The 21386-nt window shown below is 33.3% G+C and overlaps 3 protein-coding genes across 3 annotated transcripts; all 3 read right to left on the bottom strand.

Annotated features, from left to right (window-relative positions):
* Positions 1-12099: 12099 nt before the first annotated feature.
* LOC108826559 (putative F-box/LRR-repeat protein 23) lies at positions 12100-13220 on the bottom strand. The gene is made up of 2 exons (XM_018599932.2): positions 12668-13220; positions 12100-12595 (listed from the first exon to the last, which is right to left on the bottom strand). Exons 1-2 carry the CDS (start codon positions 13045-13047, stop codon positions 12103-12105), a joined length of 873 nt encoding a protein of 290 aa, XP_018455434.2. The 5' UTR covers positions 13048-13220; the 3' UTR covers positions 12100-12102.
* Positions 13221-14852: 1632 nt separating this feature from the next.
* LOC108824989 (F-box protein SKIP19-like) lies at positions 14853-15801 on the bottom strand. The gene is made up of 2 exons (XM_018598343.2): positions 15473-15801; positions 14853-15387 (listed from the first exon to the last, which is right to left on the bottom strand). The coding sequence occupies exons 1-2, from the start codon at positions 15799-15801 to the stop codon at positions 14853-14855; spliced, it is 864 nt and encodes a 287-aa protein (XP_018453845.2).
* Positions 15802-19305: 3504 nt separating this feature from the next.
* On the bottom strand, positions 19306-20959 carry LOC108823301 (uncharacterized). Its single transcript, XM_018596471.2, has 2 exons — positions 20650-20959; positions 19306-20532 (listed from the first exon to the last, which is right to left on the bottom strand). The coding sequence occupies exons 1-2, from the start codon at positions 20852-20854 to the stop codon at positions 19484-19486; spliced, it is 1254 nt and encodes a 417-aa protein (XP_018451973.2). The 5' UTR covers positions 20855-20959; the 3' UTR covers positions 19306-19483.
* Positions 20960-21386: the final 427 nt, after the last annotated feature.

The following is a 21386-nucleotide window of genomic DNA, read 5'->3' as shown; positions in this document are numbered from 1 at the left end:
GTCCTAATCCTAATAGATATCATAACTTTAGATAACTCCTAAATCTATTATGTATCTTTATCCATAACTCGGTAGGATTATGATGAATCTTCTAGCTTAGGCTTTCTTGGGCTTCAAGCTTATCCCAACAGTCTTCCCCTTAAGCTTGAAATCTCCATTTGATATGTCATGCATCCCAATGAGGTCTCGCATTTCTCTGAACTTGATTCTTCCAAGAGCTTTGGTTAGAATGTCAGCCTTCTGCATCTCACTTGAAACGTGCTCAACATCGACTTGTCCCTTCTCAATACACTCTCTAATAAAATGATAGCGACGGTGTATATGCTTGCTTCTGCCGTGGAAAACAGGGTTCCTGGTGAGAGCAATTGCAGACTGGTTGTCGATCCTGATGAGCACCTTCTCGATGGGCTGGAATGTGACTTCACTTAGCAATTCTTGTAACCAAATAGCTTGCTTGGCAGCCTCTGTTCCTGCCATAAATTCTGCCTCACACGAGGAGAGAGCGACTGTGTCTTGCTTATTTGAACACCACGTGATCAAGCTTTCACCAAAGTAGAAGATGTGACCTGCAGTGCTTCGTCCGTCGTCGACATCCACGTTGTGGCTACTGTCACTATACCCTATGAGTTCAGGAATTCCTTGTGTTGATCTCGTGAACTTAAGACCAAGTGATGTAGTTCCACGAAGGTACCTAAGGCAGTGTTTCATTGCCGCCTCATGTGACATCTTTGGAGTCGTCATATATCGGCTCAGAACTCCCACTGTGTAGCTGAGATCGGGCCTTGTGTGTATGAGATACCTTAGACATCCGATGATCCTTCTGTACCTTGTGGCGTCTGCATCCTCTTCATCAACAGATTTTTAAAGTTTCAATCCATTCTCCATAGGCGTATGAGCCATATTGCAGTTCCCCATTCCACTCTCTTCCAAGATCTTTAATGCATATCTCCTTTGATTCAAACTTATGTAACCTTCCTCTTGATGTACTTCAATTCCAAGATAGTAACTTAGCTTCCCCAAGTCACTCATATCAAATTTCGACGCCATCTCCTTCTTAAATTCTTCAATGATTTTTAAATTTGCTCCACACACAAACAAGTCATCTACATAAACCGCCACAACAAGTAAACCTTTTCCCACGATTTTCCTGTGTACTGAATGTTCTTTTGAGCACTTCTCAAATCCGAACTCGAGTAGTATCTGATTTAACTTGTTGTTCCAAGCTCTTGGTGCCTGTCTCAATCCATATAAAGCTTTACTAAGCTTGTATACCTTTTTCTCACTTCCCTTCACCTCGAAGCCTTCGGGTTGTGAAACATAGACTGTTTCTTTTAGCTCGCCGTGCAGGAAGGCTGTCTTGACGTTAAGGTGGTGCACTTCCCATCCGTTTGTGGCTGCAATACTAACCAGTAGTCTAATAGTCTCGAGCCGAGCTACAGGGGCGAATGCTTCATCAAAGTCAATCCCTTGTTGTTGGACATACCCTTTAGCCACTAGTCGTGCCTTATATTTGTTGATTGTGCCATCAGAGTTGCGCTTAATCTTAAAGATCCATCTGAGACCAATAGGTTTAGCTCCGGGGGGTAATCAACTAACGACCACACTTCATTCTTCTCAATCGACTGTATCTCATCCTTGCAAGCATCAATCCACTCTTTTAATGTGCTTGCGTCAATGAAATTTCTCGGCTCATCGTTCAAACATAGAAGTAGTAACTCTCCTTCTTCTTCACATACCATAACATAGTCCTCAAGGTACTTTGGTCTAGTCGTTTGTCTCTCACTTTTTCTTAGTACTCTGCTTTCCTCTTCTTCTTCGTTAGAGATCTCTGTGTCTGTACCTTCTGTCTCATCCTTTTCCTTTTTTACTTCTTCTTCCCCTGTTTTCTGCGTCTCCACCGTTTCATTGTTCTCTTGACTTGTCACCATTGTGATCCCATGGTTTCCAAACTCCCCCATTGTAACCATAAAGTCACCATAACTCTCAGGTTTTGCATCATGTTTCTTCCAGTTCAGACCTTTTGTCTCGTCAAACACAAAATCACGGCTTACCACTATCTTCTTTGTATCAGCATCAAGTAATCTGTAGGCTTTACTTCCAGGTTCTGTTCCGAGATGAACTAGTATTCTTGACCTGTCATCGAGTTTCCTTAGGTGAACCTTATCAACTTTAGCGTAACAGATGCATCCAAAAATTCGTAGATGACCTATGCTTGGTTTCCTTCCTCGTAAAGCTTCATATGGTGTCTGGTCATTGAGAGATCTCGTGGCCATTCTGTTGATCAGGTATGTTGCGTGTCGTATTGCTTCACCCCACAAATAGTTAGGCATGTGCATATGTTTGAGCAAACTTCTCGCCATCTCCATCAATGTTCTATTCCTCCTCTCTACCACTCCGTTTTGTTGCGGAGTGTATGGAGCTGTGAGATGCCTATTGATGCCTTCCTCTTCACAAAAACTGTTGAACTCGTTTGATACGAACTCTCCTCCTCGATCAGTTCTGAAAGTTCCCACCTTCTCTTTCGTCTCTTGTTCCACTATTCCTTTCAGCTTTCTGAACTTGTGAAACGCCTCACTCTTTTCTTTGAGTAAGATTGTCCACATATACCTAGAGAAGTCATCAATAATGACAAATATGTATCTATTTCCTCCTGAAGTGCTCGGTGTTATCGGACCGCACAGATCTCCATGAATGAGCTCAAGTGGTTTGTCTGCTCTGTATAATGTAGCTTGAGGAAATTTCTGTCTCGCTTGTTTCCCAAGTAAACATGATGGACACACTTCTTTCGCAACATTGATGTTTGGAACTCCTATGACAAGTCCTTTGTCAATCATAGCTTTCATGATTCTTGTGTTAACGTGTCCGAGTCTCGAGTGCCAACGGTTTGATTCACTTATCTCGCTCAGATGTAGCTGTGATGTATCTTTGACTCCCATCCGAACTTTGTAGAGTCTGTTCTTTGACCTATTTGCTTTGACAAGAAGTTTTCCATTCTGATCATGCATAGTCAAGCTTTCTCCTCTCAATCTTATGTCACAGCCGGACTCTGTGGCTTGACCAAGGCTGATGATGTTGCTCCTTAGCTCAGGTATGAAGTAAACATCTGTCATCTTCCTTGATTCACCATTCATGTCAACAAACGCTATGGTTCCCTTTCCTTTAATATCAATCCTCGAATCATCACCAAACCGTACTTTTCCTGTGATTGCATTATCTATACTCGAGAAGTATCTTCTATCTCCTGTCATATGATTGCTAGCCCCATTATCCAAGTACCAGATATCATCACTATCATTATTAGTCTCGTACTTCTCAGGGTTGCAATTCTTCTCATTAAGATAAACGACATCATGCATCATCAGCTCATCCGCATTCTCTGTATCTGCATTATTGTTTTCTTGTGCTTCATGCAGCTTGAGAAGGCGGTCAGGACAGTCTGAGGCGTAATGACCAAGCTTTTCACACCGATAACACGTTATTCTCGACGTATCTGCTGCTCCATTGTAACGTCCACGTCCACGTCCTCTGTTTTGAGATCGTCCACCATGTCCTCTGCCTCTATAGCCTCTGTTTTGATCATACGCTTGGTTTGCCTGTGATTCTGAGTTCGCGTACATAAGCTTTGATTGATCCTCTTGTGGTTCTTCCTCCTCATGTACTCTTTCTTCATAGGCTTTTAGTCTTCCTACTATTTCTTCGAACTTTGCTGTCTTCAAGTCAAGTATTTGTTCAAGTGCTGCCACCATATGTATGAATTTATTCCTTGGCAAGCAATCAAGAAGCTTCTTTACTAGTTTAGTTTCCTCTATGATCTCACCAAGTGCAGCAGATTTCGATGATATCTCTCCAAGTTTGCCGACAAAACTGTCGATAGTATCTACTTCCTTCATCTTTAACCGATTAAACTCACTCATAAGGGTACACAGACGCGCTTCTTTGACTCGATCAGCACCTTCATGTCTCGTCTTTATAGCCTCCCACATCTCTTTGGCTGTCTTTAGGTTTCCCACCTGTATTATCATTGTCTCAGGTACTGATTGAAACAATAGCGCCTTTGCCAAACTGTTCTTTTCTCCTGTGTCTTCTCCTGGATCGATAGCCTCCCACACCTTATGAACTTCTAATGCCACTTGCATCTGCATTGACCAGACTGTGTAGTTTGCATCACTAAGCATTGGACACTTTATGCTTGAATGTCCTCCCTTCATGTTGTTCGATGATGGTACGATTTCTCCCATGATTCGACAAGCTCTGATACCAAATCTAGAGATCAAAGACCAAATAAGTATAACTCACTTTATTAACTTGAGAAAAATAACTCAACAACTCATGTTCTCAATCTTCAAACTCTATCAAGCTTTGTCACTAGGGGTGGGCACTTCGGTTATTTTATCGGTTCGGTTCCGGTTCGGTTCGGTTTGGTTAATTCGGTTCAATGATTTATCCAACCAAAGTAAACCATAGTTAGTTCGGTTTGGATCGGTTTCGGTTCGGTTTGAACTCAGTTCGGTTTGAATTCGGTTCGGTTTTAAAACACAAACGCATGGTCATAAAATCATCGTGTTGACGATTATAAAAAACTAAATTATGTTGACTAGATTCAATATAAAACCGAAAAAAACTTTTAGAAACACAAAACATATATAAGAGCACAATCAAATCAAAGTTAACTATAATAAATAGAAAATTAAAAAAACATCGTTAATAATACCTCTACAAAATAAACTATATAAACTAAATATAATGTAAAACTGAAAGAAAAACTTTAACAAATTATAAACATCAAACAAAAATTAACTAAAGTAAATAGAAAACTAAAAAAAAAATCCTTAATAAAATTAACAATAACTTTAGTCTTAGCATTTTAGTATATTGTATATTGCTAATATGCACATTGGTTATGGGTTCGGTTTAGTTTGGTTCGGTTCAACGTGGTTCGGTTCGGATCGGGTTCGGTTCGGTTGGTTCGGGTTGGGAAAATCTTAAACCTAACTGTTTGATAATAGACTTTGATTCGGTTCGAATCGGTTTCGGTTCGGTTGGTTCGGTTCGATCGGTTCGGTTCGGTTTTTTTGCCCACCCCTATTTGTCACAACTCGACAACTACTTATGTAGGTTTGAGTTTGTCTAAACCCTAATAGATATCATAACTTTAGATAACTCCTAAATCTATTATGTATCTTTATCCATAATTCGGTAGGATTAGGATGAATCTTCTAGCTTAGGCTTTCTTGGGCTTCAAGCTTATCCCAACAAACAAAAGATGGCGTAAACTGCTTTCTCAACGAGTATTAAATTTAAGGCACAATAAAACCAACTCCAAATTAAAACAGTAGCCTAACTGTTGGTAAAATGCATACAGCTGGGCTGATTTTCTTGCTTCTTCTTTTCGTTTTGCAGATTATATAATATATAACTAGATTTTGATCCGCTCTTAAAAAGGGCGGGTATATTTTTTGTTGGAAAATTATTTTACGTAATAAAATTTATGATTTTTGATAAATTATATATTTTAAATTTTTATGAAATTTATCTTAAATTTACTTAGATTAGTTATTTTTGTTATTTTCAATATGACTAAATTTTAGAAGACTCTAAATAATTCTAATCCGTAATATGATTTTATTTATTTAAACCAAAGTTAAACTTATTTTACACTTATTTTTTAATTTAAATAAAATATTTTATATCTTCAACACTCTTGTATTGAAAAAATCATTTGTGCATTTCAAAATATTTTCTATAATTTTATTAAATTTATTTTATGTGATTTAGTTTTTATTTTAAATGAAATTATTTTTTAAAGAGTTGAGATAATTCAGACCCGTATTATGATTTTGTTGATTTAATCATTTGTTATTTCAACTTGATTTTATTTTGCGTTTTCATTTAATAAATGCTTTCAAATAATTAATAATCTGAAATAGTTTTTAGAAAAATATGGTGCAAACATTTAGGAAACAAAATTTTCAAAAAAGTTAAGAACTGAATTATATTAAATACTCTTTAATGTAACTGCAAAATAATAATTTTTGATTGGTTGAAAATAATGCTGGAAAAAGGTACATGAAATTTTTGTAATTACTTAGAAATTTCAGTGGCAGATACATAAACAGTCATTTGCTTTAATAATATAAATATATATTATTTTATTTATAGATTTTAAGAAATTTAAAAAATAATGTAAATGGGTTATCCGAACCTGAACTGAACCCGCAAAGATCATAATATAATTCGAACTGAAATTTAGAAATATCTGAATGAGGCTGAAATCTTTGACCCCGGAAATCGAAAACCCAAACAGATCGGAAAAAAAATCCGGATGGATACCTGAACGCCCAGCCCTAGTCATAATTTGAAATGAAATTTAGAAATATATGAATGAGGCTGAAATCTTTGACCCCAGAAACCCGAAACTCAAACAGATCCGAAACGAACTGGAATAGATACATGAACACTCAGCCCTAGTCACTATTATGTATCATATATATCATCATATAATTAATTGTATTGGTCCACCATATAAATAATCATATAGTTAATAGTATTTTATATATACCATGTTATAAATAATCACATATATTATATTCTTAAATTTTAATGTGAAATATAAAAATCATAATTTAAATTGGTATATAAAATTAATCTTTTTGTTATATTATTCTTATATATATTAAAAATATTTTTAGCAATGGTTATTGGAAAATATTTTAATAAAAATAATTTTTTAAATATATGCATATTTTAAATAAATTTTTTATATAAATTAACTTTAAATTATTATTTGATTTTAAATATGTATATAAAAAATTAAATTTTATTTTATGATTATTTTACAAAACAATGTTTTTAGGTAATTAGATTAGTCCATTTTATATATTTTAAAACTGATATAATGGATTTCCAATTTTTATTAATAACATAAGCCATTACTTTTATCTTCTTGACATACTTTTATCCATGTTTCAAAATTTTAATTTTTTGCATTAGTTTTCTATGAATTATTATTAATTTTATGATATTTTTTGAAAATTAAACTTTTGAAATTTTTATATTTGACTAAACTAAATAAGGTAATAATACTGTTTTAATTTTTGTATATAATATACTATTTATATTTCAGTATGTGTTTTTATTGTCATAATAAAGAATTGTAAATAAAAAAATTGTAAATATAGTGACAGAATTGTAAATAAAAAAATAGAAAGAGGCTGTTTAATTTATTGTAAAAACAATAGCTAAATATTTAAATAAAAAGAAGTATTAAATATGTTACTCATGTTTCTAAACAATTATCATTTGTTATTAATTTATTAAAAATACAGTGAATAAATGTGTAAATAAAAGAAAGTACACATCTCTATTATCCATGTTTCCAAACATATCTCATTTATTCTACTATCTTTGTATCCAAACATTTCAATTGTATACTTCAACTTATTAAGTCAATTAGGTGAATACCTATAAACAAGTTGGAAATTAGTTAAAGAAGGAAGAAGATTAATCAGAGGATTTTGAATCTCAAAAAAGTTCTCTAGGAAAAAAAAGTGGTGGAGGATATGTTTGACAAGAAGATATAGTGGAGGATATGGCAATCTAAATAAAATCTTACGCAGAGATTACAAAATCTTTTAGGTTATAGAATCGAGACTGTATAGATAGGAGCAGCAGTGTCTTAAAATATTGTTAAACAGTTCAACACAATCCATTCGTGTATTTACCTAATTACGAAGAAAGCGATGCAGAGAGAATGCAATTTCTCTATAATTATCAAGAAAGTTTGAATAAAACATGGTTATAATTTTTTTTCTTTTTTTCAAACTAAACATGGTTAGAATTTGTATAGTGAAAGAACAGCAGATCGTGCGGTGTTAAGAAAATAGATCAAACAAACTACAAAATAACGTATACGTTGATCATAATATAAATAGTTTTTGGCTAGAGATAAGTGGTTGCTTTAATTGTTTTATTTAGCTAAAATTATATTTTTTGAAATACATCATCAATGTTTATATCCTCGTCATTTTATCGCTTTGATAACAATACTAAATACAATATAAATGATCAAGCTAATAAAAATTATAATATTTCATATATATATATATATATATATATATATCTTATTATTTAAAGTATTTTTTATTTCTCCTTGCGCCATTCCCTAGTCTATATTTGAGAAGTGATTTGCCACATGTTTTCTCTACAATCGTTTTCACAAAAAAATTATGATGTGGCTATTAAGATTGATGACATGTCATATGGTTAAATATGACATGGACAATTACATTTAATACTAATATATATTTTTGGAAATCTTTTTAGAATATGGCAATAACTCATATATTACATTTAATATTGATTTATACATTTGGTAAACTTTGTAAAATATTGTAATAACTCATAAATCATCACTAAAATAAATATATTCAAATATGATATTTTGAATTTCGAAATATTATATAATTTTACTTTTATAATTATAAAATTTTTATTATCTAAAATTTTCTAAATTTTCTGAATTTAAAAAAAAATCGTAATATCATTAGTTTCTTTTAGATATCTACAAATAATATAAATATTATTTAATTTTAATTTTTGATAACTATACAATTTTATATGATTTTTAGTAATTTTGTACAAGTTGATTTAATACATTTAACCAAATGAAATAAATAATTTGTTTATCTAAGATTTAAACTTTATATATATACATATATATTCTTAAATATAATTTAAAATAAAAAATATTTTCTCTTAATTTTATGCTTAATTAATGATATTTATATTAATTATTGGTCAAAATAATAAAATATATGATATTAATAAATTAGGTTTTAAAATATAAAATTTAACTTTTACAAAATTCATCACTACACATGGTGCAAGAAAATATATAGATTAATAATTGTGACATGGCTACTAAAATTGATGACATGTCTTATAGATTAATATGATATGGACAATTATATTTAATGTTAATTTATATTTTTGGTAACTTTTTAAACTATGGTAACTCATATATTACATTTATTATCGATTTATATTTTTGGACTTTTTTAAAATATGGTAATAACTGATAAATCGTCACTAAAATAAATATATTCAATTATGGCATTTCAAATTTTAAATATCATTTAAATTAAAAATATTTCAAAAATATATACATATTTTTATAAAATTATAAAAATTAAATCATAAAATCAAATTAAAACGTAAAATCATTAGTTTATATATATATATATATATATATATATCTATAGATTTTATAAATATTGTTTAATTTTAATTTTTGACAATTATGCAATTTTACATATTTATTTAATATATTTAATTAAAATAAATAGATAGAAAAATCTACCTATGATTATAATTATATATATATGCACATTCTTAAATATAATTCAAAATAAACAAAATTGTTTTTATCTTAATTTTAATGTTCAGTTAAAATTATATTAAAATATTGATAAGAAAAAAAAATATAATATTAATAAAAAATTAAAAATAATTTATATTTATCTATTAAAATATTTTAAATTTTTTTTACTGCACATGGTGCAGGAAAACACCTAGTGTTATCAAATAGAACAAGAAAAAAATAGTGACGCATGGTATATTTTCAAAAAAAAATTGCATTCTATTTTTTGGAGGTTTCCACAAATTTTGTTTTTTTCCAATTGAGAAGATCTATCGACATGGGACGTCAAAAAAAGATTTATCTATGTTATTTAGTTACTAGATTCTGATCCGCCTTTAAAAGGACGAGTAAATTGTTTCGTTTATATTTTTTTAGAAATTTGATTTTTATATATGTTTTTAATCATATTTCTTTGTTTTATGCTTTTGTAGACGATCCAGATCCGCTTTTGTATTCAATACAGATCCGCGGTCAAACGGGTAAATCCGGCATATGTAGTATTGATCAGATTTAGTTAAAATCCGATATTTAAAAACCAGCTAAACCTGTAAAAAAATTAAAGACAGTCACTAACCCGCGATCCGATATTGGTTAACCGATAAATATCCATTTAAATCTGATTATATTTGTTTTAAAATGATTCAATGTTTTTTATATATTTTAAATAGTACATAATTTGAATAAACTATATGATTTGTGATTCTTTAAATTTTGATAAACGTGTAAAGGGCGGATATATTTTTTGTTTTAATTTTTTTTGAAAAATTTAACTTTTATATTTAAGTACAGTTCAAAAGTCAATTTAAATTATATATATGTGGATTGTAAATAATTAAACAAAACATTTATCAATTGAATATGATCATTTTTTAATAGAATAGTTGAAATATGGTTAATAGTATTGATTTAACAGTATTGATATATATATATATTGGAACAGATAGAAACAAAAATTTAATTCGACATGTGTATTTTGTATTTTACAATGAATTTCCATCTTTCATTAATGGATTTTTTAATGTAGTGAATAATAGCTCTTGCTGTTCACTTTCAAGAATTCTTCTTTAAGCAAGTAGTACCATCCATACTTAATGTTTTGATCTAAAATTTCAATTCTTCCATGTTTCCGTAATAGCATATTGTTCCATTGAGTTAAGTGGAAGAAACATACTACCCACAGTCAATTCTGTTCCACTTAAATCTTTATTTCATGGCTACATTTAGAGGGGTGTATTCAATTTAACATTTGATGTGATTTGATTTTTAATAGAGTTTTAGATGATTTTAATAAATTGCAGAGATTTAGGTGATTTTTGTTAAACTACTCTAGAATATCACCTAAAACCATGAGATTTGAGTTTTAATTTTTTAACTAAGAAACTCCACCCAAACACCCTAAAATCACCTCAAAACTTTAAAACTCCACAACTTAATTTTTTTTCAATAACAGTGGATTTCAGAGTACTTTACGAAATGTCAAGTTCAATAATAGTGGATTTTAAATGAGTTTTTAAAATTCATGTTTGAATAACAGTGGATTTGACATTTTAATACAAATCACCTAAAATTCTCGGTTGAATACACCCCCCTTAGTTTTTGGATATTGTAGGGTAAGGCCAATGTCTAATGAAAAGTGAAGCCCATTTTCTTGCAAATCTCTTATTCTTGCGATTTGGACCACTATCTAAACAAAATTCAGGTCCATTTATGCAGATCTTTGTCTCTTTGACTTGCGATTCTAGGATTCATCTTTGGTTGAAGATATGATTATGTGTATCAACAGTGGTGATTCTGAAATGGGCCGTGATTTGTCGCTTCGTTGTGACCCTGCACATCGGAATGTGTACATGTCGTTTCAATCCCAATTTGCTTCCTCCGAACCGTTACAAGTCGCACTGATGAATTGTCATTATCCAAGCCTTAACTCTTTTTGCCCATTCTTCCTCATTCATTGCATCTTTCCTCTCTACAAGGCGTTGGATCTCCAGCTATAAAAAGTTAGCTTTCATCCGTAAAAATCGTCCTAGAAATCTTAAAAACACCAGAAAATTATATTTCCCTTGAATGGCTAACTCACATATCTTACTCGCTGTTCTTCTTCAGTTTTAGACAGGGAAATCTAAAGATTCAGTGGTGCTCGAAACCAAAGGGCATCTCCTCATAATTCTCTTCCTGACTATATCACCTTTGGCGGAGATGGGTTCTTCTTCTGTTTTGGAGAGGATAATCTGCGGATTCAAAGGTGTTAAAGCAAGGAACTCCATCAGCTCGAGAGACGTCTCCGATGGCCGGTAAACAAAGTATGTTTTGCATGTCAGAACCATGGCTCATTCCATTTTAGACAGAGAATAAAGGAAGTGAGAGAGAAAGTGGAGTTCAAGAAAGAGACATAAAATGGGAGGGAGACTTTTGGTGTAAGTTAAAACGTTTTTAATGGATAAATTATTTTTATCACTATGCTTTTGATTGTTTTTTCTGACTATGTTTCTTTTGGAGGACACACGGATATGATCCCATTGAAAAGAGTTTTCCAAAAGCAAAAGATACATATGGATATGACGCCATGTTCATCAGAAAACACTTTTAAAGAAATAGGGAAAATAATTCACCAACTACACGAATCTTTAAACGAGCTGAGTAAGTCATGGTAATAAATAGCTATCATCTTCTTCACTGGCACCACTTTAATCATCTTCAGATGATGAACCAAAGTCGATAAAGTAGGGAAAATCATGAGTCGAGTCATAAGGTCGTCTCAAAACTTTGATCCTCTCCAAACATCGCGTCTCCAGATCTCCGAAAAGTTGAACATTGTAACAGCAGCGTAAATCAAGATGTACCAAATCAGGACAAAGATGAAGAATGGCGGTTAAACCTGCGTTTGATAATTTATTTCCAACAAGCTGGAGGTGTCGAAGTCTAGGCATTGTTAAAGCTATTGCTAGAGCATCACGATCATTCACGAACCAATGCTCCAATTCCAGGCGCTGATTTAGCTTCAGCGTCGTCAGATTAGGACAAGAGTGACCTACAACTCTCAGAGACTCTGCGGACAGTTCAGAGTATGAGACCTCGAGTTCTTCAAGCAATGGAAGCTTCACAAGTGCTTTGGTAAATCCATCGTCAGTTACTGATTCATCGCACATAGCAAGTCTAAGGATTCTCAGGTTACTTGACCTGCAAGTAGTTACGTGTTATAGTTACAAAAAACTGAAGCAGAGTAAAATAAAAAAGAAAATAAGAAAGGACCTGTCGGCGATGTAGTTGAGTAGCTTATCAGTACCGAAATTCCAAATGTCAATCTCAAGCAAGCCTCCCAGGCTACGATCGACTGCGTTACGGCACATGACCTCGCGGTTCATAATGTCTATCTTAAGCAAAACTACAAAGTTACGCATGTCAATCTTGCGCCAGAGGGCAGGGTCTTTACAGAGGCGACGCCATGAAGTACACACCTTCTGTGCGTTTTCCAAAATGTCAACGGTGTTGAGCCTGCTCAGGACCGATGACGTTAATTCAGACGGAAGATCCGCCCAGTTTCCATATCCTCCGTCTTCTTTCATCACCAGAGTCGTCAAAGAGGAAGAGGCCATTTTTGTCTGATGATCAATCTGTCTCAAGTTCATCATCTATTTAAATAAAGAATGTGAAGTAAGTTTCAAGTCTCAAGACTTCTCGTAGACATCACCATCACTTAATGACCATATGGTCCCAACGAATAGGGCAACGGCGAAAAGAAAGAGACCATTTTCTCTGAATGGTCAAACTGCCTCTAGTTCATTAAATAATTTTGTGTGAAGCCACCAGCAGTATCAAATTTCAATGACTTTTCGTGTATATCACTCAAAAAGACCATATATTCATGGTATCATGTACTACAACATAATTGAAGGCATTAGGGCTTGGCGGCATGTTGACTTTTAAATTAAGATATCGTAACTCTAATACACACATGCACAGGCCGTTGAAAATAGTCAGATTTCAAAGACTTAATCGAAGAAAGATTCAAAGATGAAACAATCACACTTATTAAAACTGTTGAACTTTTATCGGGTATATTGCAGAGACAAAAAAAAAAACCTTGCAAATGCAAAAATACATTTGTACTAGGTTGGTCACATAGAACAAGGATACACAAAGTTCATTGAAACTAGGAAGTAGGAACACCTAAAGATTTCACTAGAGAATCATCGTCACTCGCTGTAGGGGCACAAGTAAAGCACCTTGGGCTTAACTTCAATGTCTCCAGATTTGGACAAAACTTGCGTAATATTTGGAGAAGAACAATAAGATGCAAAATATCTTTTCCAAGCAATTCCCAATAACCTGAAACCAAACATTTACACTTCAAGAGTGGAAAGAGAACTCATTCAGTAACTAACGTATCCAATGAAACAGCCACGCGCTCAGTGAAATAGTAGGAAACAGGAAAGAGTCCATAAGGTTGACGAAGACAAGCAAAAAAAAAACACATGTACTCTGCATTGTTCAGTATCTAGTAGACTTAGATACTGACTTCTGTCTTCGAAAATGATATTGACCTCGAAGGAACATGACTTTTCTCTTCCATTTTTTTTCTATTGCTTCTTCTCGTTACTAAGCATTGCTTCTAATACTTTACTTAATCTGCAGGGGCTTGTGAGGCTTGTCTAGTGTGTTCTAACGTGTCAGGTGAACATATCTTCTTCATTTTTCATAAATGGCATATCATCATCTGCTTTCCCTAAAACCAAGGCTTTGCTGATAGAAAAATGTTATCTTAAATTGTGTTTACACTTTACAGGATAAAGAGTACTATAACAAACTTAAAGAATCAACGATGAAGAGAATGATATGCTTGATCTTGCTTTCAGCCTCACAGAAACGTAAACTTTGTCTCTTATCTCTTAAAGAAAAGATCTGTATCCTCATTTTCCTAGTAACACACAAAAATGTTTCAGATCACGACTGGGATGCCAAGTCATTGCCAGACCAGAACTTGATGGATTGAGCTTGGCCATTCCTTCAGCCACAAGGAACTTTGCAGTTGATGAATTTGTTCCAAAACCTCATTAGTTCACGCAACGATTCTCTGAACATTGTATCATTGCACTAAAATATAATGAAACAATTGAAATTAATGTTTTTCAGAATGCTGATGGTTGTTTCCTGAAGAGTAATCAGTGTGTATTACATAACTCATTTTTGCGTTTCTTATTCTTTCTGATTTTCAAACTTACAATTTTCACAGTTATTTTAAACGATTTTAACTTGCAAAATGATTAATTTAATGTTGTAGAATAGATTCATAATCAATTATCATAGAAAAAAGAGTGTTGCAAGAACAAAAGATGCATTACATAGACACTAATTAGTCATACACAATTTGAGATAGTAAAAACATTTCACCAACGGACAAAATGCAACTAGAAAACAGATTTCACCAACGCCATCATTAGGCCGTATCAACACTTTGATCCTGGTAATAATCAATATCTAGCATGTCGGGGTCCTTGTCCTCGAATATAGATAGATCAATATCGATAACGCCATCGTTAGGCCGTATCAACACTTTGATCCTCTCAGAACAACGCTTCTCCAGATCTCCGGAAAAGTGAACATTGAAACAACGACCGAGATCAAGATGTTCCAGATCAGGACAATTATCAAGAATGGCTTTTAAACCAGCGTCTGTCAAACTGTTTCCAAAAAGGTGGAGGTCGAGAAGTCCATGCATTGTTTCAGCGATAGCTAGAGCATCATCATCACTCACGTGCAAAGGAGGCCAGAGTCCACTTCTAAAGCAGTTTAACTTCAATATCTTCAGTTTAGGACAAGACTGGCCTACAACTTTCAGATAATCTCCCCACATTGTTGCTTCAAAAACCTCGAGTTCTTCAAGCAATGGAAGCTTCCCTACTGCTTCTGTAAGTCCCTCAATTGTCATCGGGGAGATTAATGTAAGTTCGAGCCTTCTCAGGTTACTTGAACTGCAAGTAATCGCGTGTAATAGTTTGTAAACTGAGAACGATAAGACAAAGCAAACATACTCGAGAGAGAGAGAGAGAGCTTCACCTATCGGCGATGTAGTTGAGGAGAGAATCAGTACCGAAACACGAAATGTCAACCTCAACCAAGCCTCCCTGGCTACGATCCACTGCATGACGGCACAGGATCTCAAGGTTGTACCCCTTATCTACAAAGTTAAAAATGTCTATCTTCCGCCACATGGCAGGGTCTTTACAGATGCGATACCATGAAGTACACACTTTCTGAGCGTTCTCCAATATGTCAATCGGGTCAAGCTTGCGCAGTATCAATGACGTTAAGTCAGACGGAAGCTCCGCCCAGTTTCTACACACTCCATCTTCTTTCATCACCGGAGTCAAAGAGGAAGAGGCCATTTTTTTGTCTGATGAATGATGATGATCAAACTCTCTCAAGTCCATCTATCAAAATAAAGGGAATGAATCAAGTTTCAGGTTCCAAGACTTTTCGTAGACATCACCATCACTAAATGACTTTTCTCTTTGGACATTAATGACTTTATGTTTCCAAGGACGAGAGCAACGACGAAGAGGAAAAGACCATTTTCTCTAAATGGTCAAACTGCCCCTAGTTCATTAAATAAGTATGTTAATCAGTTTCAACTTTCAAAACTTTTCGTATATATCACTCAGTGACCCATATATTCATGGTATTAACATAGTACATTAGGGCATTGCGGCATGTTAAATTTAAAATTAAGATATCATAATTCTCATACACACACGGGGCAGCGGAAATTAGTTAGACATCAAAGACTTGGTCGAAGATAGATAAAACAGTCACACATAAACTAGTTTCTTTGAGTGTAGTTCTTGTAGAAAGACAAAAAAAAAACCTTGCAAATGCAAAGAGACATTTGTACTAGCTCGATCACATAACACAAGGACACACAAGTTTATTAACATGCGTATCCACTGGAGCATCAGTGTCACTCTCGATGTAAGGGTACAAGTAAGCACCGTGGGTTTAACTTCAATATCTCCAGATTTTGACAAGATTTGCCTACGACTTTCATAGGCTCTGCTGACATGAGGCAGTGAGAAACCTCGACACCCCCAAGAAATGGAAGCTTCACAAGTGCTTCAGCAAATCTATAGTCAGATTACATGAGCTGCAGATATTAAGCGTGCAACAGTTAGAAGCATGATATAAAATTTTAGAGAAAAACAATTAATATACACAATGTCTTTTCCAAGCAATTTCCAGTAACCTGAAACCAAACATTTACACTTGCCAGAATCCATCCAATCAATGTTTTTATCACCCAATCCTATTCAGTTAAGAACACTTGATTAGCACAACTGATGATTCAACAGTTGGCTGGTAATTTGCAATGGTAAACAAAATCTATATTATTAAAGCATAATCTCTACTAGCATTATGCTCCTATTTTTCAAGTTAATTATAAAAGGATGTCACTCATTAATAATTAAATTTTCTTTAAAAAAAACAAATTCGCCTAGATTTTAGCATATATGGAAAACAAGATATATTTTAAATATAATTACTCACACTTTTAATTAATTGCCATTAAAAATATATAACTTGGGCCTATACTAAGTTTAAGAGAATCTCGGTTAAATACAATATTTACACACGGTCATACTCCCTCCATTTCAAATTATATGTCGTTTTAGAGGAAATTTTTTGTTTCAAAATAAGTGTCGTTTTCGGTTTTCAATGCAAAATTTATTGACAATATTCTCTTTTCTATTTTTCTATTGGTTGATACATGGTTAGGTGTATTGGTAATAGTGTTTTTATTTTGAAAATATGTAAAATTAAATGTTTTCTTAATCTGTGTGCATAAGGTTAGAACGACATATAATATGAAACGGAGGGAGTACAAAATATGAAAACCGTATATGCCTAATTATTAGGAATAGTTCCTATATTTTTAATTTATTTTTTTGTGCTATATGATTCTCTAATATGCCACAAGGTTTTCGTAAAAAGATAGTTAATATGCCGTAAGGTTTCGGAAAATTATTGTTTTAATTTTAACAAAATATCAATCTTCAATTGCTTTCAAAACTTCTGAATTATATATATATATATATATATATTATAAATTAGCATTAGATTATATTTTACTACTCTTATATCTCAATAATTACCATCATAAACATATAAAACAACTACTACATGTACATCTATTTTATTTAAACAGAAACATTATATGATTTTTTCTAGGTGGATTTTTAAATTGGACCTACTATTAGATATGATATATTTTCTGATCTTATTAACTAACAATTAATGTTAGTAAATTATTTCCTTATTCTATGCTAACTTAATACCTTAAAACAGAAACATTATGCTTTTTTCTAGGTGGATTTTTAAATTGGACATACTATTAGATATGATATATTTTCTGATCCTATTAACTAACAATTAATGTTAGTAAATTATTTCCTTATTATATGCTAACTTAATACCTTATATACATTCATTTTATCAGTTGGCCCATTTTCTTTCTATTCAAAAAAAATATTTTCTTTCCCAATTGATTTCATAACCAACATGCAGTAATGTTAAATTTGAGATTTCATAATCACCATCTAATAAGTCCATGCGATGATCACCATGCAATACATTACTCCTTAACCAATTAATTTTATATAATAGTCGTATTATATGATATATTCAAAGTGGATTCAAATCAAACTTATTAACCCATTACTTTTTAACCAATTCAAACATGATTATATATCGGATTACCGGGTTTACTGGCTCGACGATCCAAATTAGATTTAAAAATGTTGATTCAAACGCAGTTTTTTAAATAGACAAAATTCTTACATATTAAATATTTGTAACATTGTTAACAAAATTTTGAATCATAAAATATTCCGCGCTTCCGAAGCGCGGATCATGATCTAGTATACAAACAAAACACATCCTATGCCAAAAATTTAATATCATAGATATGTTATAAAAATTAATACGTTATATGTTATATAATATAACATTTCAAAATGAGACAATCCCGCGCTTTAAAGCGCATATCAAATCTAGTCCCCTAGACATTATTTACGAAGCGATTTGTATACGTGTTATTACTACAATTATTCTCGCAAAAAAATATGACGTGACACTTAAAAAGATGACATGACTTATAGTTAAATATGACATGGACAATGCATTTAATATTGATATATTTTTTGGAAAACTTTATAGAATATGACAATAACTCATACGTTACATTTAATGTCGATTTATATTTTTGGTAAAAATTTTAAAATATGGTAATAACTCATAAATCATCACTAAATAAATATCTCCAAATAAGAAATTATAAACTTCGAAATACTATTGAATTTTATTTTTATAATTATACAATTTGTATATTAATAAAATTTTCTACAATTTATAAAAAGTTATAAATTTATAATCGTAATATCATTAGTTTCTTTTAGATAAACAAATTTTATAAATGTTGTTTAGTTTTAATTTTTGATAACTATACAATTTTTATATGAATTTTTTAGTAATTTTATATAAGTTGATTTAACATATATAACCAAAAGAAATAGATAAAAATTACTAAAATTAAAATTTTAAATATATACATACATATTCTTAAATATAATTTTAAATAAACAAAAATATTTTTCTCTTAATCTTATATTTAATTAAATCAAATTTAAATATTAGTCAAAAATAATAAAATATATAATATTAATAAATTTCAATTTTAAATAAAATTTATATTTTTAAAAATTTAACATTACAGGTGGAGGAAGACACCTAGTTTTATATTAAATTTGAAAGTTGAGGCCAATTTTGTAATTTTGTTTGGGTTATTCAATAATAATTTAAAATAATAGGATGTATTTTACATAATAAAATACGGCAAATTGTGTCGCAAATCACAGATGTATATTTATTATTTATTACAAGATGTTGACATTGGGTTTCATTTTGTTATCGTAGTTTGTATAAAAAAGTTGACAAAATTACACAAAAGATTAAATAAAGCAGAGAAATGTATTACACAGTTCATGCTGAGACACGCCTCAAGGACGAAGATGACTTTCACACCCCACCCGGATCCGAATCCGTTTTAGTTCTGTATTTTTCTTCTACGCCTGGGACAACCATACCAGGTTGATGATGATACATCTGAACCGGACCGGATGCATTCATACCATAATAAGCAGTACGGCTGACTCCATCAACTGCCATCATAACCGGCCTACCCGTTTCACCATATACTTGACCCAGACCAGGAATCTGATGAGGCTGTGGTTGGTGATGGTATCCCATCGGTACATGCTGGTATTGTGGAATACGCTGACCCGGCATTAGAACCGGTTGAGCCATATGATTATTCTGTTGAACCATATGATTACCTCGTTGAACCATATGACTGCCCGGTTGAACCATATAAACCGGTGGTTGGTAATGAAACTGTGGGCCAGGGGCAACGTACTGCCATTGCGAGTTAACCGGAATCTGTTGAATTACTCGCTCCGGTTGAGGATCGGCTTTTGGAGTCAAAACCGTTTCTGGACTTTCCGGTTTAATTTTAACCGGTGGAAGTTCCGGTGTAGATGACGTGATCACATGAGCCGAAGAGGTTGAACCATACGGCGAAGGAACATCACGACGAGGCGAGCCAGGATCCGAAAGCGTCGAGGCTTCTCGTCGGATCTTAGCTCTCGGATCACGGTCGTTCGGCGGAGCAGTCTCGTCGAAATGATCCAACCCGAAGAGGTAATCAGGAACTTCGGAGACGATCGAGGAGACTTCAGACCTGACGCGCTCGAAACCTTTGCTGGAACCACCGTTAGATGCGGCGGAGGAGCCGTGATTGAGAGCTTCGAGGAACCACTGCTCTCGATTGACGGAGCTATCGAGGAGAGAGCTGATGCTGCTTGCTCGACTATCGTTATCTTCTTCTTCTCCGGCGATGTTTTTGGCGAAGAGGAAGAGACGGAGACGAGAAGAGCGGGGGTTTTGATTCAGTGCGACGCGGTCGTATTCTTCCATCATGTTCTCTACATCCTCGTCCGTTGATACGGAGATCAACGCGTCAAGATCCTCGTTTGGTAGCTGGTACTTCACGCGCATGTTGCTTTTACCTAATCAATGATTAGTTCTAAACCGATTAATCTCAAAATCGTTTACCGGTTCAGAGAAACGGAACTACTCAATTTGAACCGGTTCCGATTTAATAACGATACAGTTGTTTTGCTTACCGGAGAGTTTAGCAAGTTTACTGAGGAGAGAGGCGAAAGATGTGTGACGATGAACGGCGACCATACGATTGTCACCGCCGACGTAACAGAGCTGGTTATCCGGCGGACGAGGCAAGATCCTTCCTCCGAAAGTGCACATGAACCGTACACGTGGCTGGTTATCGTACTCTGATCTCGGCGATGACGCCACTGAGTCGTTGTCCATCTCCGGCGGAAGGAACGAAGCCTTTGTAGTGCTCTCTCTCTCTCTACTCTACTCTTTGTCGCCGAGGATTTTGTTAGTTTTAAGATTTTGTTTTTGATTCGCTACAATTATTAAAAGGTTGAATGGTCGGGAATAATATAGGTTAGAGAGACGGGACTGTCATGGACCGCATAATCACAGCACGACTATTTTGGATGTTTTTTTTTTCGCTAAAAAACTATTTCTGATGTTAAGATCAATGTTTTTTTTTTCTTAACATTTGTGTTTTTTTTTACGGCGAAATGCTATTATATTACTCAAACTTGAGGTGCTCTGATTAACTAGACCGAAATAGAACAACCAATAAAAAGTAATTTCGTATGGAAGGATCTAACTGTCTTAGTTAAGAAATCTGAAATCTGATTCCGTGCTCTAGGAACATAAGAAATCTTGAAGTCTGAGAAGCATATCAGCAGTGTCTCTATCCTTTTTAGTTCTGTAGCAAAACTTGGTCAAGCATGAGGTTCCTTGATCATAGCAAGCAGATCTTTGC

This window comes from Raphanus sativus, chromosome 9 (assembly GCF_000801105.2).
Source record: "Raphanus sativus cultivar WK10039 chromosome 9, ASM80110v3, whole genome shotgun sequence".
In the NCBI taxonomy this organism is placed as follows: Eukaryota; Viridiplantae; Streptophyta; class Magnoliopsida; order Brassicales; family Brassicaceae; genus Raphanus; species Raphanus sativus.
The sequence above is the reverse complement of the archived record's forward strand: the minus strand, read 5'-3'. Positions and strand labels throughout refer to the sequence as shown.

What these genes read in the sequence shown, in the direction of transcription:
- LOC108826559 (XM_018599932.2), bottom strand. Translation starts at nt 13,047, where the DNA reads ATGATGAACTTGAGACAGATTGATCATCAGACAAAAATGGCCTCTTCC. An exon ending in CTCAACTACATCGCCGACAG is followed by an intron (nt 12,596 to 12,667) that starts GTCCTTTCTTAT and finishes AACTACTTGCAG; the next exon opens with GTCAAGTAACCTGAGAATCC.
- LOC108824989 (XM_018598343.2), bottom strand. Translation starts at nt 15,801, where the DNA reads ATGGCCTCTTCCTCTTTGACTCCGGTGATGAAAGAAGATGGAGTGTGT. An exon ending in CTCAACTACATCGCCGATAG is followed by an intron (nt 15,388 to 15,472) that starts GTGAAGCTCTCT and finishes GATTACTTGCAG; the next exon opens with TTCAAGTAACCTGAGAAGGC.
- LOC108823301 (XM_018596471.2), bottom strand. Translation starts at nt 20,854, where the DNA reads ATGGACAACGACTCAGTGGCGTCATCGCCGAGATCAGAGTACGATAAC. An exon ending in TAAACTTGCTAAACTCTCCG is followed by an intron (nt 20,533 to 20,649) that starts GTAAGCAAAACA and finishes ATCATTGATTAG; the next exon opens with GTAAAAGCAACATGCGCGTG.